At 31.4% G+C, this 19,994-nt stretch overlaps 1 protein-coding gene across 2 annotated transcripts; it reads right to left on the reverse strand.

Annotated features, from left to right (window-relative positions):
• Window positions 1–4,111, reverse strand: LOC136071264 (G-type lectin S-receptor-like serine/threonine-protein kinase B120). 2 transcript variants are annotated; one of them, XM_065782324.1, is made up of 7 exons: window positions 2,575–4,111; window positions 1,837–1,947; window positions 1,482–1,726; window positions 1,183–1,393; window positions 803–1,043; window positions 554–701; window positions 1–450 (listed from the first exon to the last, which is right to left on the reverse strand). In XM_065782324.1, the coding sequence occupies exons 1-7, from the start codon at window positions 3,887–3,889 to the stop codon at window positions 139–141; spliced, it is 2,583 nt and encodes an 860-aa protein (XP_065638396.1). In that variant the 5' UTR covers window positions 3,890–4,111; the 3' UTR covers window positions 1–138. The 2 variants fall into 2 exon arrangements, with proteins under 2 accessions (XP_065638396.1, XP_065638397.1); XM_065782325.1 differs by having other exon boundaries at window positions 803–1,040; window positions 2,575–4,106.
• Between the last annotated feature and the right edge of the window lie 15,883 nt (window positions 4,112–19,994).

Here is a 19,994-nt window from a genome sequence, read left to right on the forward strand (position 1 = left end):
TTAGAATTGAACTGCAAATCTGGAATATACTTAAAAATTTTTAGAATTTTTGGGCAACAAAAATATAAAATACTGCTTGTATGTAACATGCACAGAGAATAACATATACACATTAAGAACTACATAGGAAAAATGACGCTATCTTCCACAAATCATTGTAACTGTCAAATTATTTGAGGATACGATGTCTTGGCTTTCCATGTAAGATTCTGTATCTATAGAGCTTTCTCTCATTGAAGTAAAAGTAGGTTGTCTAGGCAATGGAAGAGTTGCACCTTCACTCTCTAGCATTAACACAACAGAAGACATAGTTGGTCTCTGAGATGCAGAATCTTGGACACACAGCATTCCTAAATGTATGCATCTCAATACTTCGTCACGAGAACATGAATCCCGAATAGAAGGATCAATGAGCTCCATTGCTTGTTCTTCATTCCAAAGATGCCATGCCTAATACCATTCCAAGACATTGTGTCAATACATTTAATCTCCAATTAAAATTTTAGTTTCTAATCTAAAGTGAACTAAAACAGAGGACAATAGATGTACTTACACGTCCTATAAGGCTTGAATATTCGGATAAACGAAAGCTAGTGTTCTTCCTGCCACTCACAATCTCTAGTAGTAATACCCCAAAACTATAGACGTCTGACTTTACTGAGAATAAGCCTTCCATTGCATATTCTGGAGACATGTAGCCACTGCATTTGAACAAAGGTTATGAAATCCAAATTAATTAAGGTGTTGTCAAGGGAAAGAAATGTGTTGATTTATTTTACATGCATAGAAATGTCATACTTACAAGGTGCCAACAACTCGATTTGTATTTGCTTCATGTTGGTTTCCCCCAAATATCCTAGCCATTCCGAAGTCTGAAATCTTTGGGTTCATCTCTTCATCCAACAAAATGTTACTAGCCTTTAGATCTCGATGAATTATTCTCAACCTTGAATCTCGATGGAGATAAAGGAGTCCTCGTGCAATCCCTTCAATAATTGTGAAACGTTTTCTCCAATCTAGTAGTGCTTGCTTGCTTGGGTCTGCTAATTATGTTTAATAAAAAATGAGAAAAAATTATTGAAACAAACTCCTTTTCACAAGCTTTATAAATTCATTAGTGCATATTTCTACATGGTTTTATAGTAGCAAGTTTACAATCTATAAATTCAGAAAAGGACGTACCGAAAAGAAAGCAATCCAAGCTTTTGTTTGGCATGTACTCATAGAGAAGCATCTTTTCTTCTCCTTGAATGGAGCAGCCTAATAGTCTTACAAGATTTCTATGTTGTAATTTGGCAATCAGAATAATCTCATTCTTAAACTCCTCCAGACCTTGGCCAGATCTTACTGAAAGCCTTTTTACTGCTATTTCTTGTCCCCCTGGAAGCTTACCCTGGTAATGGAAAAAAGTAGCAACTTTAGTACATTTGACCTCACTTCTCAAAATTCTTGCAGAGATACTTAACATAAATATTCATCACCTTGTACACAGGACCGAATCCCCCCTCCCCAAGCTTATTTTCTTCGGAAAAGTTGTTTGTAGCAACTGCTACACAATTGAAATTAAACAATGGTAATTCCAGTCCATTTGCTTGATCTCCATCAATGCTGAGGTCAGCTGGTCCAGAGAGATCAGTAGAAAATTCCATACTTTTGCTTGATTCATAAATTCGCAATGGCATATCATTGTCATTGCCACCGGAAATTGAGGACACTGTGGCCAAAACTAAAGATAAAATGAAAAGGTGAGAAGTTAGTATTACAAACAATTAAGTTCTTAAGCTGTCCAAAAAGGATTTTACATTCATTCATCTAATGGAACAATTGAAGTACTACCTTTCCGTTTTGTCTTGAACCTCCATAATAGGAATGTGAATACAACTAGGAGGACTACTCCAGCTACAACAATTATTATTATCACAAGGATGGATAATTTTCTCTTGCCACCTACATACACAGAGAAAAATGTCATTATGTGTAAATTGTTCTGAGAATTCTTATTATCTCTGTTTTCCTACAGCTTCTAGACAACCAAATAGAATTCATGACAAACCAGTTTGGGTCGGTCACTTGGCTAATTGGAATATTATAGTAGAGTTCTAAAGCACACACTAGCTCTGTGATTATCCAAGCTAGCTTTTTGAATATTATGCTCTTTGTTTTGAACAGATTGAATGGAGAACAAAGAAAATTCAAGTGATAGTGTGATCAGTCTATCCCTTAATATCAAGGAAGAACAGATAAATAAACAAGAAGTTGGTTACTACTATAACACATTTTAAATAATGGGAATCACCATGGAAGAATGTTTACTGCAGATCTAGGCAGAGGATCAATTCAGCATATTATTGTTCAACAACAAACATTCACACTAAAGTTCCAGTTGCATTTTAGGAAATAAATGAAAATAGATGACATAATAATATTTGGAAATAAATAAGAGACTTGCTGATCCACATTATTTCATTGACATCTTAGAAATTTTCCATGGATAACAGTACTGCACTATGATCTATGAATAACAAAACTTCTTAACTCAAGAACAATAACAATAACAAAGGGAGTATACCTTACCTAATTCAGAATCTGCGAGACGGATTTTCAGCGTATTTCCAGCTCTTGGGAATTGATGCACATCCAACAAGTCCCCCTTCCATATCAAGCACCCAATCCCACTAGCAACTGCGTATGCAGTACAGGAACAATTGTTTAGACACTTGTCCTCACAGCTCTCAATGGAATCCGGCGTCCCTCCTTCAAGATTTGCAAAATCTGGCAACTTCGAGCACTTGACATCCAAAAAGCCGTCCTCTCCAGCAGTTTCCTGTGTCACACTATTAAGGTTCCTTTGACACTGCAATTCAGTTCTTCTCCTACACCCACCTGACCAATTCCCCTTGTACCATTGATCAGGGTCCATTGGAACAAACCCTTGCATACAACTGCACACAGGTGAACTTAACTCATTGCAAAGCCCAAAATTACCACAAAAATTATAGAGTTCACATGCTTTATCTGCTGGCTGAGACTGAATGGTATCCCACTTACTTCCACCTTCTTCCCACCTTAATTGCTCTTCATATCCATTCCAACGAATCCGAAACCTTAACTTATCTGAAGTGTTCATTGGGGTATAAGTAAAATACCTGCTTTGATTTTCCAAATCAGAAAGTTTAAAACCATACATATAGTTGCTTGTTATGTTTGGAACACCAGAAAACATTCTTGCATCCCAATATCCACTTCTCCACCGCCTATGCTCTCCTTCCCATATCACGATTTGCGGTGAGGCCTGAGGATCAACCCCCATGGAGTAGTTTCCTGGTGAAGGATCGCTGGCTGATTTCCATGAAGTGAAAGCGCGATTCTCACCCATTTCAGCATTCACTTGCACTCTCATGCCAGGCAAAAATGTATCCGTTGGATCATTGAAACTCTCCCAATGGTTCTTGCTGTCATCGGTAGAGAGAATGAGATCTCCTGTATCATGAAGCGTCGCTGTTGTGTTTGCTGATACGATTGAAGCATTACTTGACCAAACTTTTGTATTATTTCCATCCACAACCGTCAAATTACCATCTTCTCCAATCATCAAGACACCCTTTTTATCAAAGAGTGGATTTCTTCTATTTGCAACCCATATAACTGACGGTTCTTTTTCTTGAATGTTGTAATACCATATTCCAACATATCTTAATGATGAATTAGCAGGGCTAAAGAATCCCAGTTCGAAGATTTGGCCATCTGATATCAGAGTATGGCCATCACTCAGGTTTTGGCCTTGTGTGATTGTATTAGCTGCATGGCTCAACAAAGAAAGATAGTAGGAAATGAAAAAGAACGAGAACAGAAAAGCGTCAACTGGGTTTCTTTTGCTAGTGATGGCCATCTCACAGTATGTGAAAATTTTGGAGATTCATAAGTAGGAGGAGCTATAGAAGTAGCAATGTTAATGGGGGTATGATATTCAACAAAGAGCTCCAAAGGCCGCCCGTTGATATTATCTGACTAATGATGTGAGGTGGAGAAACATTTGAAAATTATGCATTTTGACATATTTGACCAGTTTTAGCGTGCAGGTTCTATGCCACGAAATGCAAAAGGTCGTAAAAGTATATTGGTTAGGTGAATACCACCAAAAGGTCAATCCCTGATGTCCTTGACTTGCTTCCAAATCAACTTTGTTAATTAGGATTTGGCTTCTTATTGGTTATCTAAAAAAATCAAATCAATGGTCCAATGGTGTCCACCAATAGCCACTGGAGCCGGTACTATGAATGTCACATCCAATTGTTTAACTTTTACACATTACTTTCCAAGACCTTTCTTCTCTCTCTAAAATATGGTCATTTTTCAAAGTAATTTTGCTTCATCTGGGAAGGTTAGTTATAATGTACTCCTACTTTATTTATCTATTTATTTTGCATTTCTGTTGCCTTTAATAATGGGAACATGATAGATGTAATTGAGATCTTGAACTCATGTTTTACACTTGGAGCTGAATCACAATTTTGCACTAAAAACATATTGGTCACATTTATCTCTTCTAAGGTACAATTTAATATGAGATTGATTCAGTTTTTTTTTTTTTTTTTTTTTTTTTTTTTTTTTTTTTTTTTTTTTAAAAAAAAAAAAAAAGGAAAAAAAAAAAAAAAAAGTAACCACTCGATTCAACACAACCTGTTCATGGTTCATGGTTCATGGTTATGTTTGAGAACACAAAAAGAAGGAAAAATAAAATTAGAAGTATGATAATGTTTTACCAAAAAAACATTTGTGTTTCATTGTTAAACAAAACTAATAAAAGAAAATGGATGTTACTGTCAGCATGCCTTTTAGAGTTTTCCAGAAGAACACCAAATTGGACCCCATCCCATGTGGAATTGAAAATATTTTCTACCTAGTTGCTTGATAAAGAAAGAATAAAGAATTAGGTTTGAACTACAGCCCACGTGACAGACTAGTCCTTAATTTTATCATAGAATTATTAAAGAGAACAGTCATTAAGTTACCTTTGAATTATATATAAGTTTGACCAATTTATGTACTGAATTTGGACGGTAATGCCTGGAATGGACCTAAATAAGGGAATCTAATGAACCCAGTACTGGTTATGCGTGGGCTTATATTGTCGCCTTGAGAGTCCAAAAATGTACAGGGAAACTGGGCACGTTTAGTCTGCATTTTTTGACAGGCAGCAAATAATTATGTAATTTTTCCACTCCGTACACAAGTGTTACCGTGTAAAATGAACGCGTTTGGTAAAGCAGTGTACATTACCTTAACAACATGATTGGAGAAAGAAGAAAAAGAAGGGAAAAAACATTATATTTGTGGGATAGGTGACTGTATGTACTCAAAAGAATAGTTAGATATTCGAAAATGTTTGGACACTCATTATTTTTCAAAAAAAAAAGAAAAAAGAAAAAAGCTAAATTGAAGGGAGGGAAAATGAATAAGGGGAAGTTAAAGGAGCGGAAAATGGTCATAGACATCCCTTCTATTTATTTGGATGTTTCAATAATTTAAAAGGAGAGGAGAAGAGAGTAGATGTTCGTTCTCTTATTTGGTTGCAAGGTTGTAATAAAAGAAAAGAATAATGTATAAAGAAATTAGCAATTATACCTTCTATGTTTGAATTGCTGTAATAAATTTTTTGAATTTTCAAGTGTTTGTCTCGATTACAATTCTCGGTTTGACCATGAAAAAATGGTTTTCAGGCGTGTAAATCGTTTTATGCCCTTCAAGGGGTGGAATGTTGTGAGATCAAACAATCAAAGTAAGGAAATGAGTTGAGTCAATAAAATTTTAAGTTAGGAGTAAGCTAATAGTCTTGTACTACCTTCGAAATGCTAGTCAACAAAGTTGTTGTTACAGTATTAATTTGAAATATTTTATAATTTTTGTTGGAAGAACAAAATATTTTGATACTTATTGATATTGAAGTACTGTTTTGAAAACAATGAGTATTGAGAAATAAATCATATTGCTAAGAGTCTTGTAACTCAAATGACATTTTTTAGTATTCTAATGGAGACGTCTAAATTCAAATACCATCCTCCCATTGTAAAAATAAACTTTTTTTTTTTTTTTTGAGAAAGTTGTAAAAATAAACTAAATCATGATATTTGACAACTTTATACCCATTTATCTTTTAATATATACTTAAAAGTGAAATGGTAATTCAGTGTAGAACACTTTTCATGTCCTCTCATCTCTCTCTTCTTACAAACAAAGGAAAGAAACATTTATTTATTATACTATATTTCTTTTGAGAAAAATATTATTTTCCATTATTTCATTTTTCATCTACCCACTTGTTTTTTTTATCACTCCCACCAAAAAAAAGAAAGTACGAGAAAAGGAAAAAGCAGTAGGTGCACTACACTGCATTACTACCCGATCAGGTGTCCTAAACCCACTATTTTATTGTTAATTAACTCGCATATTATATCTAAACTCTTAAACAAAGCTTTCAAGTATAAACCATAGGGTTCTAATTAATGGTGGAACATGCCAACATACAATAACACGGCTTTGAAGAGGAGACTTCAATGTTGGGTCTCCAACATGCTTCATATGGGTTAGGTTTAAGAAAAGTATTACTTAAAGACTTGCATATTGACTTGTTTCTAGATCTATATTCAAGAATAGATAAATAAGAAATAAATGAGTTACACAATTATTTTTTATTTTTTAATTTTATTTATGTTAACAAGCAAGCTATCCAATATTTAAGCAATTGGGTGGTAAAGACAACCAGTTCAATTAAATAATAAGAGAAGTGTTATGTTCATAATATTTTCACAATTTTTTTTTGTAATATATCATAAATAGTAAGTTGTTATTGGTTCTAATTTAAAGTTTAAACCCATTATCAAAATTTCTTTTTTGTCCACAAATTATAACTAATAACAATATGCTACTTAGAAAGTGTTACAAAAATATTATATTGATAAAAATATTATAGATAGTATTTCTAGTTAAATAAATAAATAGGTCGATCCTATTTGATAGCTAGTGTCCAATCAAATAAATATGCATAGGACACCCCGTATTGCCGACATACAACAACACGGCTTCCTGTTTCCTCATTAGGAAGAATCAAAAAGTAGCAGTAAGGAGACTCCCATGTGGGCCTCCTACATGCTTCACATGGGTTGGGATTTGAGATGCGAACGAATTGGAAAGTTCAAAAGAAAAGTATTACTTAAAGACTAGCATGACCAAACGGGCCCTTGACTTGCCCCTCTATTCAACAATAGAGATATAAGAAATAAACGAGACACACATGTTTCCATAAAAAAAAAAAAAAAAAACGAGACACACATGCAATTTTATGAGTTTTTAATGTTAGCAAGCAATAGCTATGCAAGATGAAAGCAATAGGTGATGATGACGAGGGAAGTGAATTCAATTAAATAAATAGCAAGATTCTATTTTGTAGATGGGGGTTCAAATTAATCATATATATATATATATGCATATATATAGAGTATCTGTTTGGCTAGAATTTATAAACTTAGCTTTTAATTTTTAATTTTTATTTATAATTTTTTTTTTCAAATATAAGTATACTTTAGTATACTGTTACACACTTTCAATAAAAAAAATTTAACAAAAAACTTAATAAATTATTCCTAAACAGATACAGCCATATTGCTGCAACACTTGCTCTACACTTCGAGGAAGATGGTGGTTATTGGGTAGATACTTTCTAATTAAAAAATGTGATTTTTTTTATTAGTTCCTACTTCCTATTTCCTTGCCGTGACTTCACAACCAATGTGATGAGGACTGAGGGCACTTGATAAATCAATCAAATACTTTTGTCTCTTTACATTGACTGCAATGATTATAAATTTCTTTGATACAGAGATGCCTAGCTACTCTCTTGTTTTTCTTTTGTGCTCCAAGGTAGTTTCCCCACTCTTTCCCATTGGTCGGTAGCTCCAATTGTAAGTTTAGCGTGGGTCGCAACTTGCACCTTCCGAAATTCCAGCAGTTGCACCCACTTTGAAAATATAGTTAAAGACTTAAAGTGTCTAAATTCATTATTTTTCATAAGCATACATTTTTAGGATAGGTGGAAATTTATCAATACTTTTTTTGTCCTATGTCCTGTTCAGAAGTTCAAAATGTTAGAATTCAATGTGAGAAACATATAGTAAAAAGTTTTAGAGATAAGTGGTAGTTTATAAAATAACCACAAATCATTATATTACTTTTAGGATCATAAGGAGCTTGAACTCCAACCAAAAAAATTAACGAAATCAAAAGGGAGAATAAGGTTTTATTTATTTAATTGGAATATGATGTAATTTTAACTGAATTTTAACTTATAGTACTTGTTCCATAATGATTATTTTTTTTTACTATTAAACAAAGATATCAATCAGTTTTTAATTTATGCAAAGTTTGAATCATAGATCTTTTCTTTAACAATAAAAAATACTAAAGCTACTACAAGTTTTATAGTTTTACTATATAAAATTTACAAACTAATGTTGCAATAAATGTGTAGTGGGCTTTAACAACCTATGTGGGGTTCAAACTATGCGAGGTTTGAATTGTTTCTTTAAATTGGTTTCAAATCAATTTGTAAGCTTAATGTAAAAAAAAAATAAATAAATAATAATAAAAAAAAAAACATTCTAGCATTACTATTGGACAATAAATTTTTTTTTATAATAATTAAGCTAATTAAAATTCACTTGAAAATGAAACATTAAAATTATCAGAAATGTCAGGACGTTCAAATGAAATATCTGGGTTATTTTATTATTATTTTTTTTTTCTACCTTGATACCTACTCCAACCTAACTACTAACTATATTGACATCATAACCCACCTTACCGATCCAATCACTACTACTTTGCATTGGAAATTTGGAATCGTAAGAAAAATTTGACAGGAACTTAGGCTCATTTTTGACAAATTTCAAATATATTGTCCTCAATTTCCTATGCTAAATGAGCTAGAATTTTTTTTAGCGAAATATTAATCTTTTTTTTTTGGATAATAATATAAAACTTCGGTTTGGTAAAATTACATGGTAGGCATAGAGTTTATCAATTAGCGCAACATATGATAAAATAATCGTATTTGTCGATAAGGGCATACCCTTTATTTCTGAAAAGTCATATGAAATATAAAATATAAAATATTTGCCTGAAATAGATGGAAAGCCGCAATGTTATCTCCATTATTTAAAGTCGACATAATAAAAAATTTCTAGAATAACTGTTACGAAATGACTTTTTTTTTTTAATTTATTTTTTAATTTTTTTATAAGATAGAATTTCTATTTTATCTTAATCTAAGTGTATATGTATGTAAAACTCCCTTCTGCAAACTTGAACCCTGACCCTTTCTCCTTCCCTCACACTCCACAAGTATTTATATTTGTAGAGTGACTACTGCACTAAGGTATGCGGCGGTCAAAATGACCTTAATAAGACAACATGGTTTTTCATGCCTTTTTTCCCCTCTATAGGGGTTGGGACGGTGCAATTGTGTTTTCCTTTCAGGAAAATTGTTTGGATGTTTTATGGCAATCGATGGTTAACTATTCTTCAATAAATTTTCTCTTTTGGTTCTTCTGAAAATATCTACAAGCTTTAGAAAATCCAATTTGTTGTTACTTGTAGTGACAAGGTTTGAGTTTTAAAGGCGATTATTACCCTTTTAAAAGGAAAAAAAAAAAAAAAAAAATTAAGAACACTTGCATTACGAAGAAAGTGGGGCCTCTAAACCATTTTTATCATTTGGGCAGAAAACCCAAGCAAGGAGGCTGGGGCATTGGGGGTGGGTAAAGGCCCTCCCATATTACAAAAAGGATGTCCAATAAGCAACATTATGAGCCCAAAAATTCGGGTTGTGAGTACAAAACAAACAGCGCTAACAGTTTTAAGACAATTATTAATAAATTATATCAGGAAAATTTTGATACAATTTATATGAAAAATAAAAAAAATTGTCAAAATTAATGTTTTTTTTTTTTCCATGAAAACTTTCCTAAATTAGCTCACAAACAAATGCCTTTAAGTTATGCATTAACATTTCCCAAACAAAAATCCCAGCAAGAGAGACATCTTAAAGATTCATTTACAATATTCAAAATTTGGTGCAGAGGTTGCAGAAGCAGTATTTCGGAGAGCTTCTGTTACTGCCAACGAATCACCTTCATATTGAAACATAAGTGAAATTTTGCTGGACAGAAAGTTTCAGGGCTAAAAGACGAGTGTCCAAACAGTACTTGACCTTTGTCATTTCTACAAACTGCTGTTGGCAATGAGAAATTTGGTCTAATTGCTATATCATAATTTATTTTGACCCAGAAAATTTGTGTGGTAATAAAGTTTCTCTTAACATGATTAACAGGCATCAATATATCTTCATAATTCAAATCAATTTGTAAGCTTAATGTAAAAAAAAAAAAAAAAAAAACATTCTAGCATTACTATTGGACAATAAATTTTTTTTTAATAATTAAGCTAATTAAAATTCACTTGAAAATGAAACATTAAAATTAACAGAAATATCATTTTAGGACGTTAAAATGAAATATCTGGTTTATTTTATTATTATTATTCTTTTCTCCGTTGATACCTACTCCAACCTAACTACTAACTATATTGACATCATAACCCACCTTACCGATCCAATCACTACTACTTTGCATTGGAAATTTGGAATCGTAAGAAAAATTTGACAGGAACTTAGGCTCATTTTTGACAAATTTCAAATATATTGTCCTTAATTTCCTATGCTAAATGAGCTAGAATTTTTTTTAGCTAAATATTATTCTTTTTTTTTTTTGGATAATAATATAAAACTTCGGTTTGGTAAAATTACATGGTAGGCATAGAGTTTATCAATTGGCGCAACATATGATAAAATAATCGTATTTGTCGATAAGGGCCTACCTTTATTTCTGAAACGTCATATGAAATATAAAATATTTGCCTGAAATAGATGGAAAGCCGCAATGTTATCTCCATTATTTAAAGTTGACATAATAAAAAATTTCTAGAATAACTGTTACGAAATGACCTTTTATTTTATTTTATTTTATTTACAAGATAGAATTTCTATTTTATCTTAATGTAAGTGTATATGTGTGTGAAACTCCCTCCTGAAGACTTGAACCCTGACTCTTGCTCCAACCTCCACACCCCACAAGTATTTATACTTGTAGAGTGACCACTGCACTAAGAATATGCGATGGTCAAAATGACCTTAATAAGACAACATGGTTTTTCATGCCTTTTTTCCCCTCTGTAGGGGTTGGGACGGTGCAATTGTGTTTTATTTTCAGGAAAATTGTTTGGATGTTTTATGGCAATCGATGGTTAACTATTCTTCAATAAATTTTCTCTTTTGGTTCTTCTGAAAATATCTACCAGCTTTAGAAAATCCAATTTGTTGTTACTTGTAGTGACTAGGTTTGAGTTTTAAAGGCGATTATTACCCTTTAAAAAAAAAAAAAAAAAAATTAAGAACACTTGCATTACGAAGAAAGTGGGGCCTCTAAACCATTTTTATCATTTGGGCAGAAAACCCAAGCAAGGAGGTTGGGGCATTGGGGGTGGTTAAAGGCCCGCCCATATTCCAAAAAGGATGTCCAATAAGCAACATTATGAGCCCAACAATTCGGGTTGTGAGTACAAAACAAATAGCGCTAACAGTTTTAAGATAATTGTTAATAAATTATATCAGGAAAATTTTGATACAATTTATATGAAAAATAAAAAAAATTGTCAAAATTAATGTTTTTTTTTTCCATGAAAACGTTCCTAAATTAGCTCACAAACAAATGCCTTTAAGTTATTCGTTAACATTTCCCAAACAAAAATCCCAGCAAGAGAGACATCTTAAAGATTCATTTACAATATTCAAAATTTGGCGTAGAGGTTGCAGAAGCAGTATTTCGGAGAGCTTCTGTTACTGCCAACGAATCACCTTCATATTGAAACATAAGTGAAATTTTGCTGGACAGAAAGTTTCAGGGCTAAAAGACGAGTGTCCAAACAGTACTTCACCTTTGTCATTTCTACAAACTGCTGTTGGCAATGAGAAATTTGGTCTAATTGCTATATCATAATTTATTTTGACCCAGAAAATTTGTGTGGTAATAAAGTTTCTCTTAACATGATTAACAGGCATCAATATATCTTCATAAGTCCATAAGTTTTTTAGAGTATAATTTTGGACGAATTTTACATTGCATTTGCTTTGACATTGGAGATAAATATTTGTGTTATATTATATTGTTTTTATTTGCTATAACTTTTTGGGGGAAGTTCACTCTTTTTTTTCATCAGGAAAAAAGTCCCAAGCTAATTTTAAGGCTCCGAAGGCAAGGCTCCTGTTTCCATAATGAAATGAAGAGGATTGTTCCTTTACCTAGAGTATCCGGCCGGTACAGTTGCTGGAATTTACCATTAGGGACTATTTTGGAACTTTTACTCTGCCATGCCTCTCTTGAACACATTTGGAAAAAACTTTTGTTGCCCAATATCCCCAATGTGATTATCATGTGAGTGGTCAACTTCTAGTGTGTGTGTATATATGTGTATATATATATATATATATAACTGAAACGTAATATTTATTGTTGTTAAGTTCTTGTTGCACCACATCATTTACCATATCATTAGTCACATAATCATTATTTTTCTTACTTATTTTTTATTCATAATTTTTTTGATTAAATATATGTATAAATAACTAGATAAGTCCCATAAAAAAACACGATAACGTAAGAGCCAATAAAAAGAATTAATACTATCAATACTTGGGGATCAATTAAGCTATGGTGAAAGAATATATATTTTAGAGTAATGCTACAAACACAAACTATTTTACAATATTTTTACAAAATGCTGATGTGGTTTTAGTAATTTTTAAATAATTATTGGTAAACATAAATGTGATGTTAGAAGTGGACCTATATTAGAACTAATAAGAATTTGCCACATCAATATTTTGTAAAAATGTTGTAAAATAGTTTGTGATTGTAATATTACTTTATATTTTATACAATTATATTATAGTTTTACAACACTAGCTAAAATCTTGTATTTAAAATTTTTAAATGTCACGGTTGTTTTAAGCGCACAACAAAATTTCATAATATGTGAAGGTGTCAGGTCATCACAATTAAGAAACTTTCATATTAGAAATGGGTGTTCAATTCATTGACTAGGCTTAGCAAATTATTGTGAAATTTTGTTATATCCATAAGTTTTAAATTTATGTATTGCAAGAAATGGTAAGTAAGTCCAAATGACATGATTATCGAATAGTTGTACTTTTTTAAAATGAATTTATGATCTTCTCTAAAAAACGAGAGATGTTAGGAATACTAGCATTTAAGCACACGTTTACACATGCGTTTGTGGGTGAAATAATTTTTTCGTATATAAATCTCATCACACTCCTAGGTATTTTGGTGATTGAAAAATGTAGTAACCTTAAATTATGATATATATATATAAATAATGTATTCAAGAAAAAGATTTGGTCATACTTTGTATAATTCAAAAAAGATAGATGGGTTTGGGATTAGAATTAACATTAAAATAGAAGGCTACGTTGAAGTTTTTTCAATGGTGGGAAAACTCTAATTTTCTTATTACTACCATAATTGGAAATCCCCAAGATATTCTATCACTAGTGAATTGGATCATAATATGAGTAGATGAAAATTTTAATTTAAGAGAACGTAAAAAATACATATAATTTTTTATTTATAGAGAACACAAAATTTCATTACTTAAAAAAGAAAGCTATATGACATTGTTTATTTAAAAAAAAAAAAAAAAAGAAGATCATTGCCCACTGTTGGTTTGGTAAAGAGGATTATATAAAATGAATATTTCTTAATTAATAGGTTAATACGTTTAAAATGAAATTTTCTTATGAGAAACACTTTGTTACATATGACTAATTCTAATCCTAATATATGATTTTATGAATATTTTAAAAAATAAATTATATATTATATTTCATTATAAAATAATCACATATACTTACGAAACACACTTGTCGTTACAGGTTTGCGACTAGCTTAAAATAAAGGTCAAGTCCAAAAGTGTGTGAATATATATATATATATATAGAGATGGGTTCAAGTTACACCTGGTGTAACTCTAAAAGAGTTACACCTTTTCTACACCATTGATTTTTATTTGATCCAAAGGTAGAAAAACACTCATGTCAAATCATTATTACTCCTAGAAATTAGTAATAAATTGCATTTACTTTCCAGCTTTTATCTTAAATAATAACAATAATAAATAAAAATCTCTCATCATCATATCTCTCTTCCTGAGTCTTCATCTCTCTCTCATAAGCACTAATGGCTTCCTACCTCCAACGTCTCTCTCTCTAAAATAATAATAATAATAATGAATAGCAACTGGTACCTATCCTAAGGCCTTTCTTCGTCAAACAGATTCGTTGAGGTTAATGCTTTTGAACCTCAACAGATTCGTTCAAGGTGCTAATAATATATTTTCAAATTGGCTCCATATCTTAGCCTCGACTATAAGGCCATAAACCTGCTATCGGGTTCATCAAAAGACCATAAGAAAGGATGCTTAACGTATATTCGTATTCTGTCTATTAAGATTGTGGGCATTTGACAAAGAAAGGCCTTAGGATAGGTACCAGTTGCTATTCATTATTATTATTATTATTATTATTTTAGAGAGAGAGACGTTGGAGGTAGGAAGCCATTAGTGCTTATGAGAGAGAGATGAAGACTCAGGAAGAGAGATATGATGATGAGAGATTTTTATTTATTATTGTTATTATTTATGATAAAAGCTGGAAAGTAAATGCAATTTATTACTAATTTCTAGGAGTAATAATGATTTGCCATGAGTGTTTTTCTACCTTTGGATCAAATCAAAATCAATGGTGTAGAAAAGGTGTAACTCTTTTAGAGTTACACCAGGTGTAACTTGAACCCATCTCATATATATATATCTGACAAATGAACATTAATATAAACGTTAACATAAGCATAAACACAAAAATTCACACTGAATTCAACAATTTTATAATTTATTAGAGAAAAACAACTAGGTGAATTTTTATATATTTTAATAACTAAATTTTAAATTTTTTATACAAACATTTATAAAGAAAAATTTAATGATATTTGAATAGTAATTTTAAATTATTTATTTATTTATTTTTTATCTTTGATTTGAAATTCTACTTCTTATTTACCCAAAATTTCCCACTAACTAATTTATATAACTATTAAATGGTGTATTTGTGTGGAAGCTCACTATTTTAGCTAGCAAAAATATGTGTGTAATGAAAGAAAGATAAAATATGGAGTCAAACTTTTTTTTTTTTTCAAAATAATTTGAAAAACAAATGGATGAAAGTATAATTTTAAGGAAATTACTTGATTTGCTTGCTTAACAAGATCGAGAAAAGAATTGTTAGGCTGATTCTGTGGTACTGCAATAACCTTGTAGTAACTCTTTCATATTAATTTAATAAAGTCATACTTTGAGGGTTCTAAATTTCTATTCCTTTGCTTTGTGTAAGCAATCAATTAGTTGATGCAACAAACAAATGGTGGTGCAACATTCTCAAGGTGATTGTCATATGTGTGGTCTTTTTGCTTCTAGTTAAAAGAAAGGCAATGCTAAAGGTAGAGTCACACACACTCTTGTAGCAAATTTTCGGTACAATATTCTTAAGGTAATGACATTTGGGTTCAAGAATAAATTCTATTCCTTTGCTTTGCATAAGCAAAAAATTAGTTGATGCTACAAAGAAAAGATGGTGCAACATTCTCAAGGTGATTGTCATTTGTGTGGTCTTTCTATTTCTAGTTTAAAAGAAAGGCAATGACAAAGGTAGAGTCATACACACTCACACACACACAAACAAACATTAACATCAACATGTGCATATGCAGCATATACACAAAAGTATTGAGTATATAATTAATAATTCATAGAAACCATTAGCTAATAAGTGAATACATATTTATATATATAATAATAGGTGAAACTAAGAAAAACTCAAATTAGAATTCTAAATTAGAGTTTCAATTTTGTGCCATGTATCATAAATTATTTATTCCTAAAGAGTTTTATTTCTTAATTTTAGAATCAAATGTGGGACCACAGGTCTACATCATAAATATTTATCCAAGTAATTTATTAAGTACAAAAACTAAAGAGTTTAGAATAAATGAATCGTTTAAAAAAAAATGCTTCACAACAATTAAAAAAAAATATGGACAATTTATATTTTATACCAAATAATATCCTTACAATTTTTTTTAAAGAGTTAATAAAATATAAAAATGACTATCAATAGTATTTAAATGATATATATAATAAGAATCATATTATACATCTTATTGTATATTTTTAAGTGTATCTATATATATGCATGAAGTTATAAGCTAGTTTGTGTATTACACACATACACATATATAAATAATTTAAATTATATATATATATAGTAAAAGCTCACAAAGAACAACAAATTTAATGAGTTTTGAAAGGTAATTCTAAATTTATCTTTTACATATATATATATATATATATATATATTTTTATGTGATTTAAAATACTACTTATTTATCTTTTTATCTCACTAAATTATTAGTATAACTATTAGCTGTATTGTGGAAGGTCAATACCTTAGTTGGCAAAATCCCAAAATTGCGAAGGCAAAAAACCCTAACTAAATTGGAGAAGCAATAAAATGTATGCAATGGAAGAAGGATATATAAAGTAGAGGAACTAATAAAATAGTCTGAAAGAAATTATGGTGGGCTAAAAAATTAGAAATAAACTTATTAAAAATTTTCCAAAATAATTGGAAAGGAAAATGGATGAAAGTATAATTTGTAACAATTTTAGATTCTAATGAAATGGCTTCAGTTACTTGTACAACAAGCTTGAGGCAATTAATAAAGCATCTGGAGAAGAGTGCGTCGAATATTCCTTTCTTGAAAACTCATTGAATTTAACATAATGGTAATAATAATTTGAAAGGTAAATGGATGAAAGTATTAGCATAATGATTTTAGATTTAGATAAGATGGAATCATTAACTTGTGCAACAAGGTCAAGAGAAAACTTCCTAAAACCATTGTTAGGAAGATGATTATGAAATTCTTTAAACTTGCTCAGTATTGAATTATTTCACACACTTCACATAATTTTTTATACAAATGGTATATTGCGTTAATGATATGGAGGTTTATCAGTCTAGGTTACATAATGAGTGTGAGATGGTTCAGATGGTATATTGCATTAATGAAATTGCTATGTTTTGAAAATTTTGAAAATTATGATTTTGAGGTCAAATGAGTCTTGAGAGTTTGAGAGCATGAATATTCATGGTACACGGCTTCACTGTGCATTTTCATGTTATTGTATCATATATTGTGTTGGGGGAGATAACACTTTAGAGAGCCTCCAATTGAGTAATTAATATAACATATATATATATATAGAAACATCATTTGACCAAAAAGACTTAAGGCTAGCGATTGTGTTATATTATATTAATCACTCTCTCTTTGCCTTTCCATGGGTTTTGGCCAAATCCTACTTGCTTCCACTTGCCTATGAATTTTTTCTCCATCACCAACACACCATCCATGGCCCACTCGTATGTCATCAATGTTGTTGGCTCTGATATCACTTGTTAGGGAGATAACACTTTGGGGAGCCACCAATTGAATAGTTAATACACACACATACACACACACACATATATATACACACATTTTGACTCAAAAGACTTAGGTTTATATAATTGGGCCTAACTATATATATTAGTCATTCGCTCTTGACATTCTTATTTAATATGAGACTTCACTCACATGTGCATATTCCACATATTGAAATCTATATTGAGTACATGTGCATTTTGCATTTTTATTTTATTTTATTATTATTATTATTTTATTTTTTGCATATTCTACTTTACGTTTTTCTAATTTGCACTTTCTTGATCGCTCTTTGATCAATCAGAAAAATTTTCAGAAGTTTTTTATTTTATGATTGCTTTTTGATTAACTCTCAATTGATCAAAAAATTCATAGAGATTTTCTATTTTTCATGAAAGTAGTACCGTATTGATTAACCTTTGATCGATGGAAACTTGTCATGAACGTGTTACTGTCCCTATTGATCGATTGATTGAACTCAGGATTCTTATTTTAAATTTCTCATTTTATGCGGTCATATTTCTCTCTCTCTCTCTCTCTCTCTCTCTCTCTCTCTCTCTCTCCTTGATTTCTTTTTCTCTCTTTCCCCGATCACTTAAGTTGGACTCTAAATCCTTCAAGGCTCCACATTCCTATCTTGTGCATCCCTTCCTTGATGATGTCCAGTCCAAACATAAAATCTTCTGTGTAGTCGACATGTGTATCCTTCATGTGTTTGTCTCCAGTGGGTAGGAGCCCTTGTGTTTTGATTTTTCCTCTTTGCCAATTTTTCCATCATCCTTGAGTTCTTCTCGAGCATGTATATGACTCTTCCTTTTGTGTCTATATCAGTGGTCATTATTATCGTATTTCTTCGTATATAGTATCCACAGTCCTATGCATTCCTAGAATAGCTGACCCTCTATTTCCATATTCATCTGAGTCTCAACCAAGTCCTATTGATATGCTCTTTAAAATCATAGGCTACAGTGATGAGTTTCAGTTACTCATCTAAATCATTTGTCCTAACTTGTCACCCATTTCTCATGTCAAAACTGTGATGGTGAATCATTCTTACAAGCTTTATGATTTGTTGATGGACGTGCCTGTTAGAGATATATTAGCCCCTTAGCATAGGCCTAAGCCTAATTCTACTTTGTGTGCAAGCTAAGTCTCCTACTTGTACTAGAAGTCTATTAGTCTAGGGTTTAGTCTACTATATATATATACATGTTATGATTTATTGTAATACAAGATTTATACTACACTATAATATATTATTGATGTATCCTTTTAAGGTTTCTTCTGTGGATGTATGCCGTTAGGCTGAACCATGTAATGCTAGTGTGTTATTGTGTTCTATACTTTATGCCTATGCTTTTGCATCCATACTAGCATATTCAACATGGTGTATCAATGCTAAATGCTAATATTTAACATGGTATCAGAGCACCTTCTTGTGGCCATGGCTTTCTGTCTTACGGTATATTTAAGAGCAATCTTTGTCTTCCTCGATGTTTTTTCGCTGTGTTTATCTTCTTTGGCTTCCTACTGCTGCCGTCAAAACTCTCCGGTATAGTCATGTCATCGTTAGAAGTCGCATCAACACTGCAAGACCATTGCCTTCCTCAAACTACCATCACAGAGCCAAACCTCATTCAAGGGATCTTCTCAACCTTATCAAATCTCAAGATTTCATCAAACTTCCATCTTGAGTTTGAGCGGGGGTGTTAGAGATATATTAGCCCCTTAGCATAGGCCTAAACCTAATTTTATTTTGTGTATAAGCCAAGTCTCCTACTTGTACCAGAAGTCTATTAGTCTAGGGTTTAGTCTACTATATATACACATGTTATGATTTATTGTAACACAAGATTTATACTACACTATAATATATTATTGATGAAGTCCTTTAGGGTTTCCTCTGTGGATGTAGGACATTAGGCTAAATCATGTAATCCTAGTGTGTTATTGTGTTCTATACTTTATACTTACGCTTCCGCATCTATACTAGCATATTCAGCATGGTGTATCAATGCTAATATTTAACAGTGCCTATTGACATTTGCAATCACATTTGTAAGTCGGTCATTTCTACCCATCGGAGCACTTCTTAAAGAAGCTGTCTTATGTTTCCCTGTGTGATCACTCAGATTTTCTAACACTTTAGTTTTATCATCCCTCCTAGTCTGAATCCTCTTAAACTTCTACTAATATTGATTGTGGTACTATGAAACTTAGTAGATCTCAGCAGAAATGACCTTGACCTCAATCTTCTTCTTCAAACCC

The sequence above is a fragment of the Quercus suber genome, unplaced genomic scaffold, assembly GCF_002906115.3.
Source record: "Quercus suber isolate HL8 unplaced genomic scaffold, Cork oak 2.0 scaffold_297, whole genome shotgun sequence".
In the NCBI taxonomy this organism is placed as follows: Eukaryota; Viridiplantae; Streptophyta; class Magnoliopsida; order Fagales; family Fagaceae; genus Quercus; species Quercus suber.

Coding starts and splice junctions, on each gene's coding strand:
- LOC136071264 (XM_065782324.1), bottom strand. CDS start 3,889: ATGGCCATCACTAGCAAAAGAAACCCAGTTGACGCTTTTCTGTTCTCG. Junction 1,948..2,574: donor TCTCGCAGATTCTGAATTAG/GTAAGGTATACT, acceptor CTGTGTATGTAG/GTGGCAAGAGAAAATTATCC. Junction 1,044..1,182: donor CTTGGATTGCTTTCTTTTCG/GTACGTCCTTTT, acceptor AAACATAATTAG/CAGACCCAAGCAAGCAAGCA.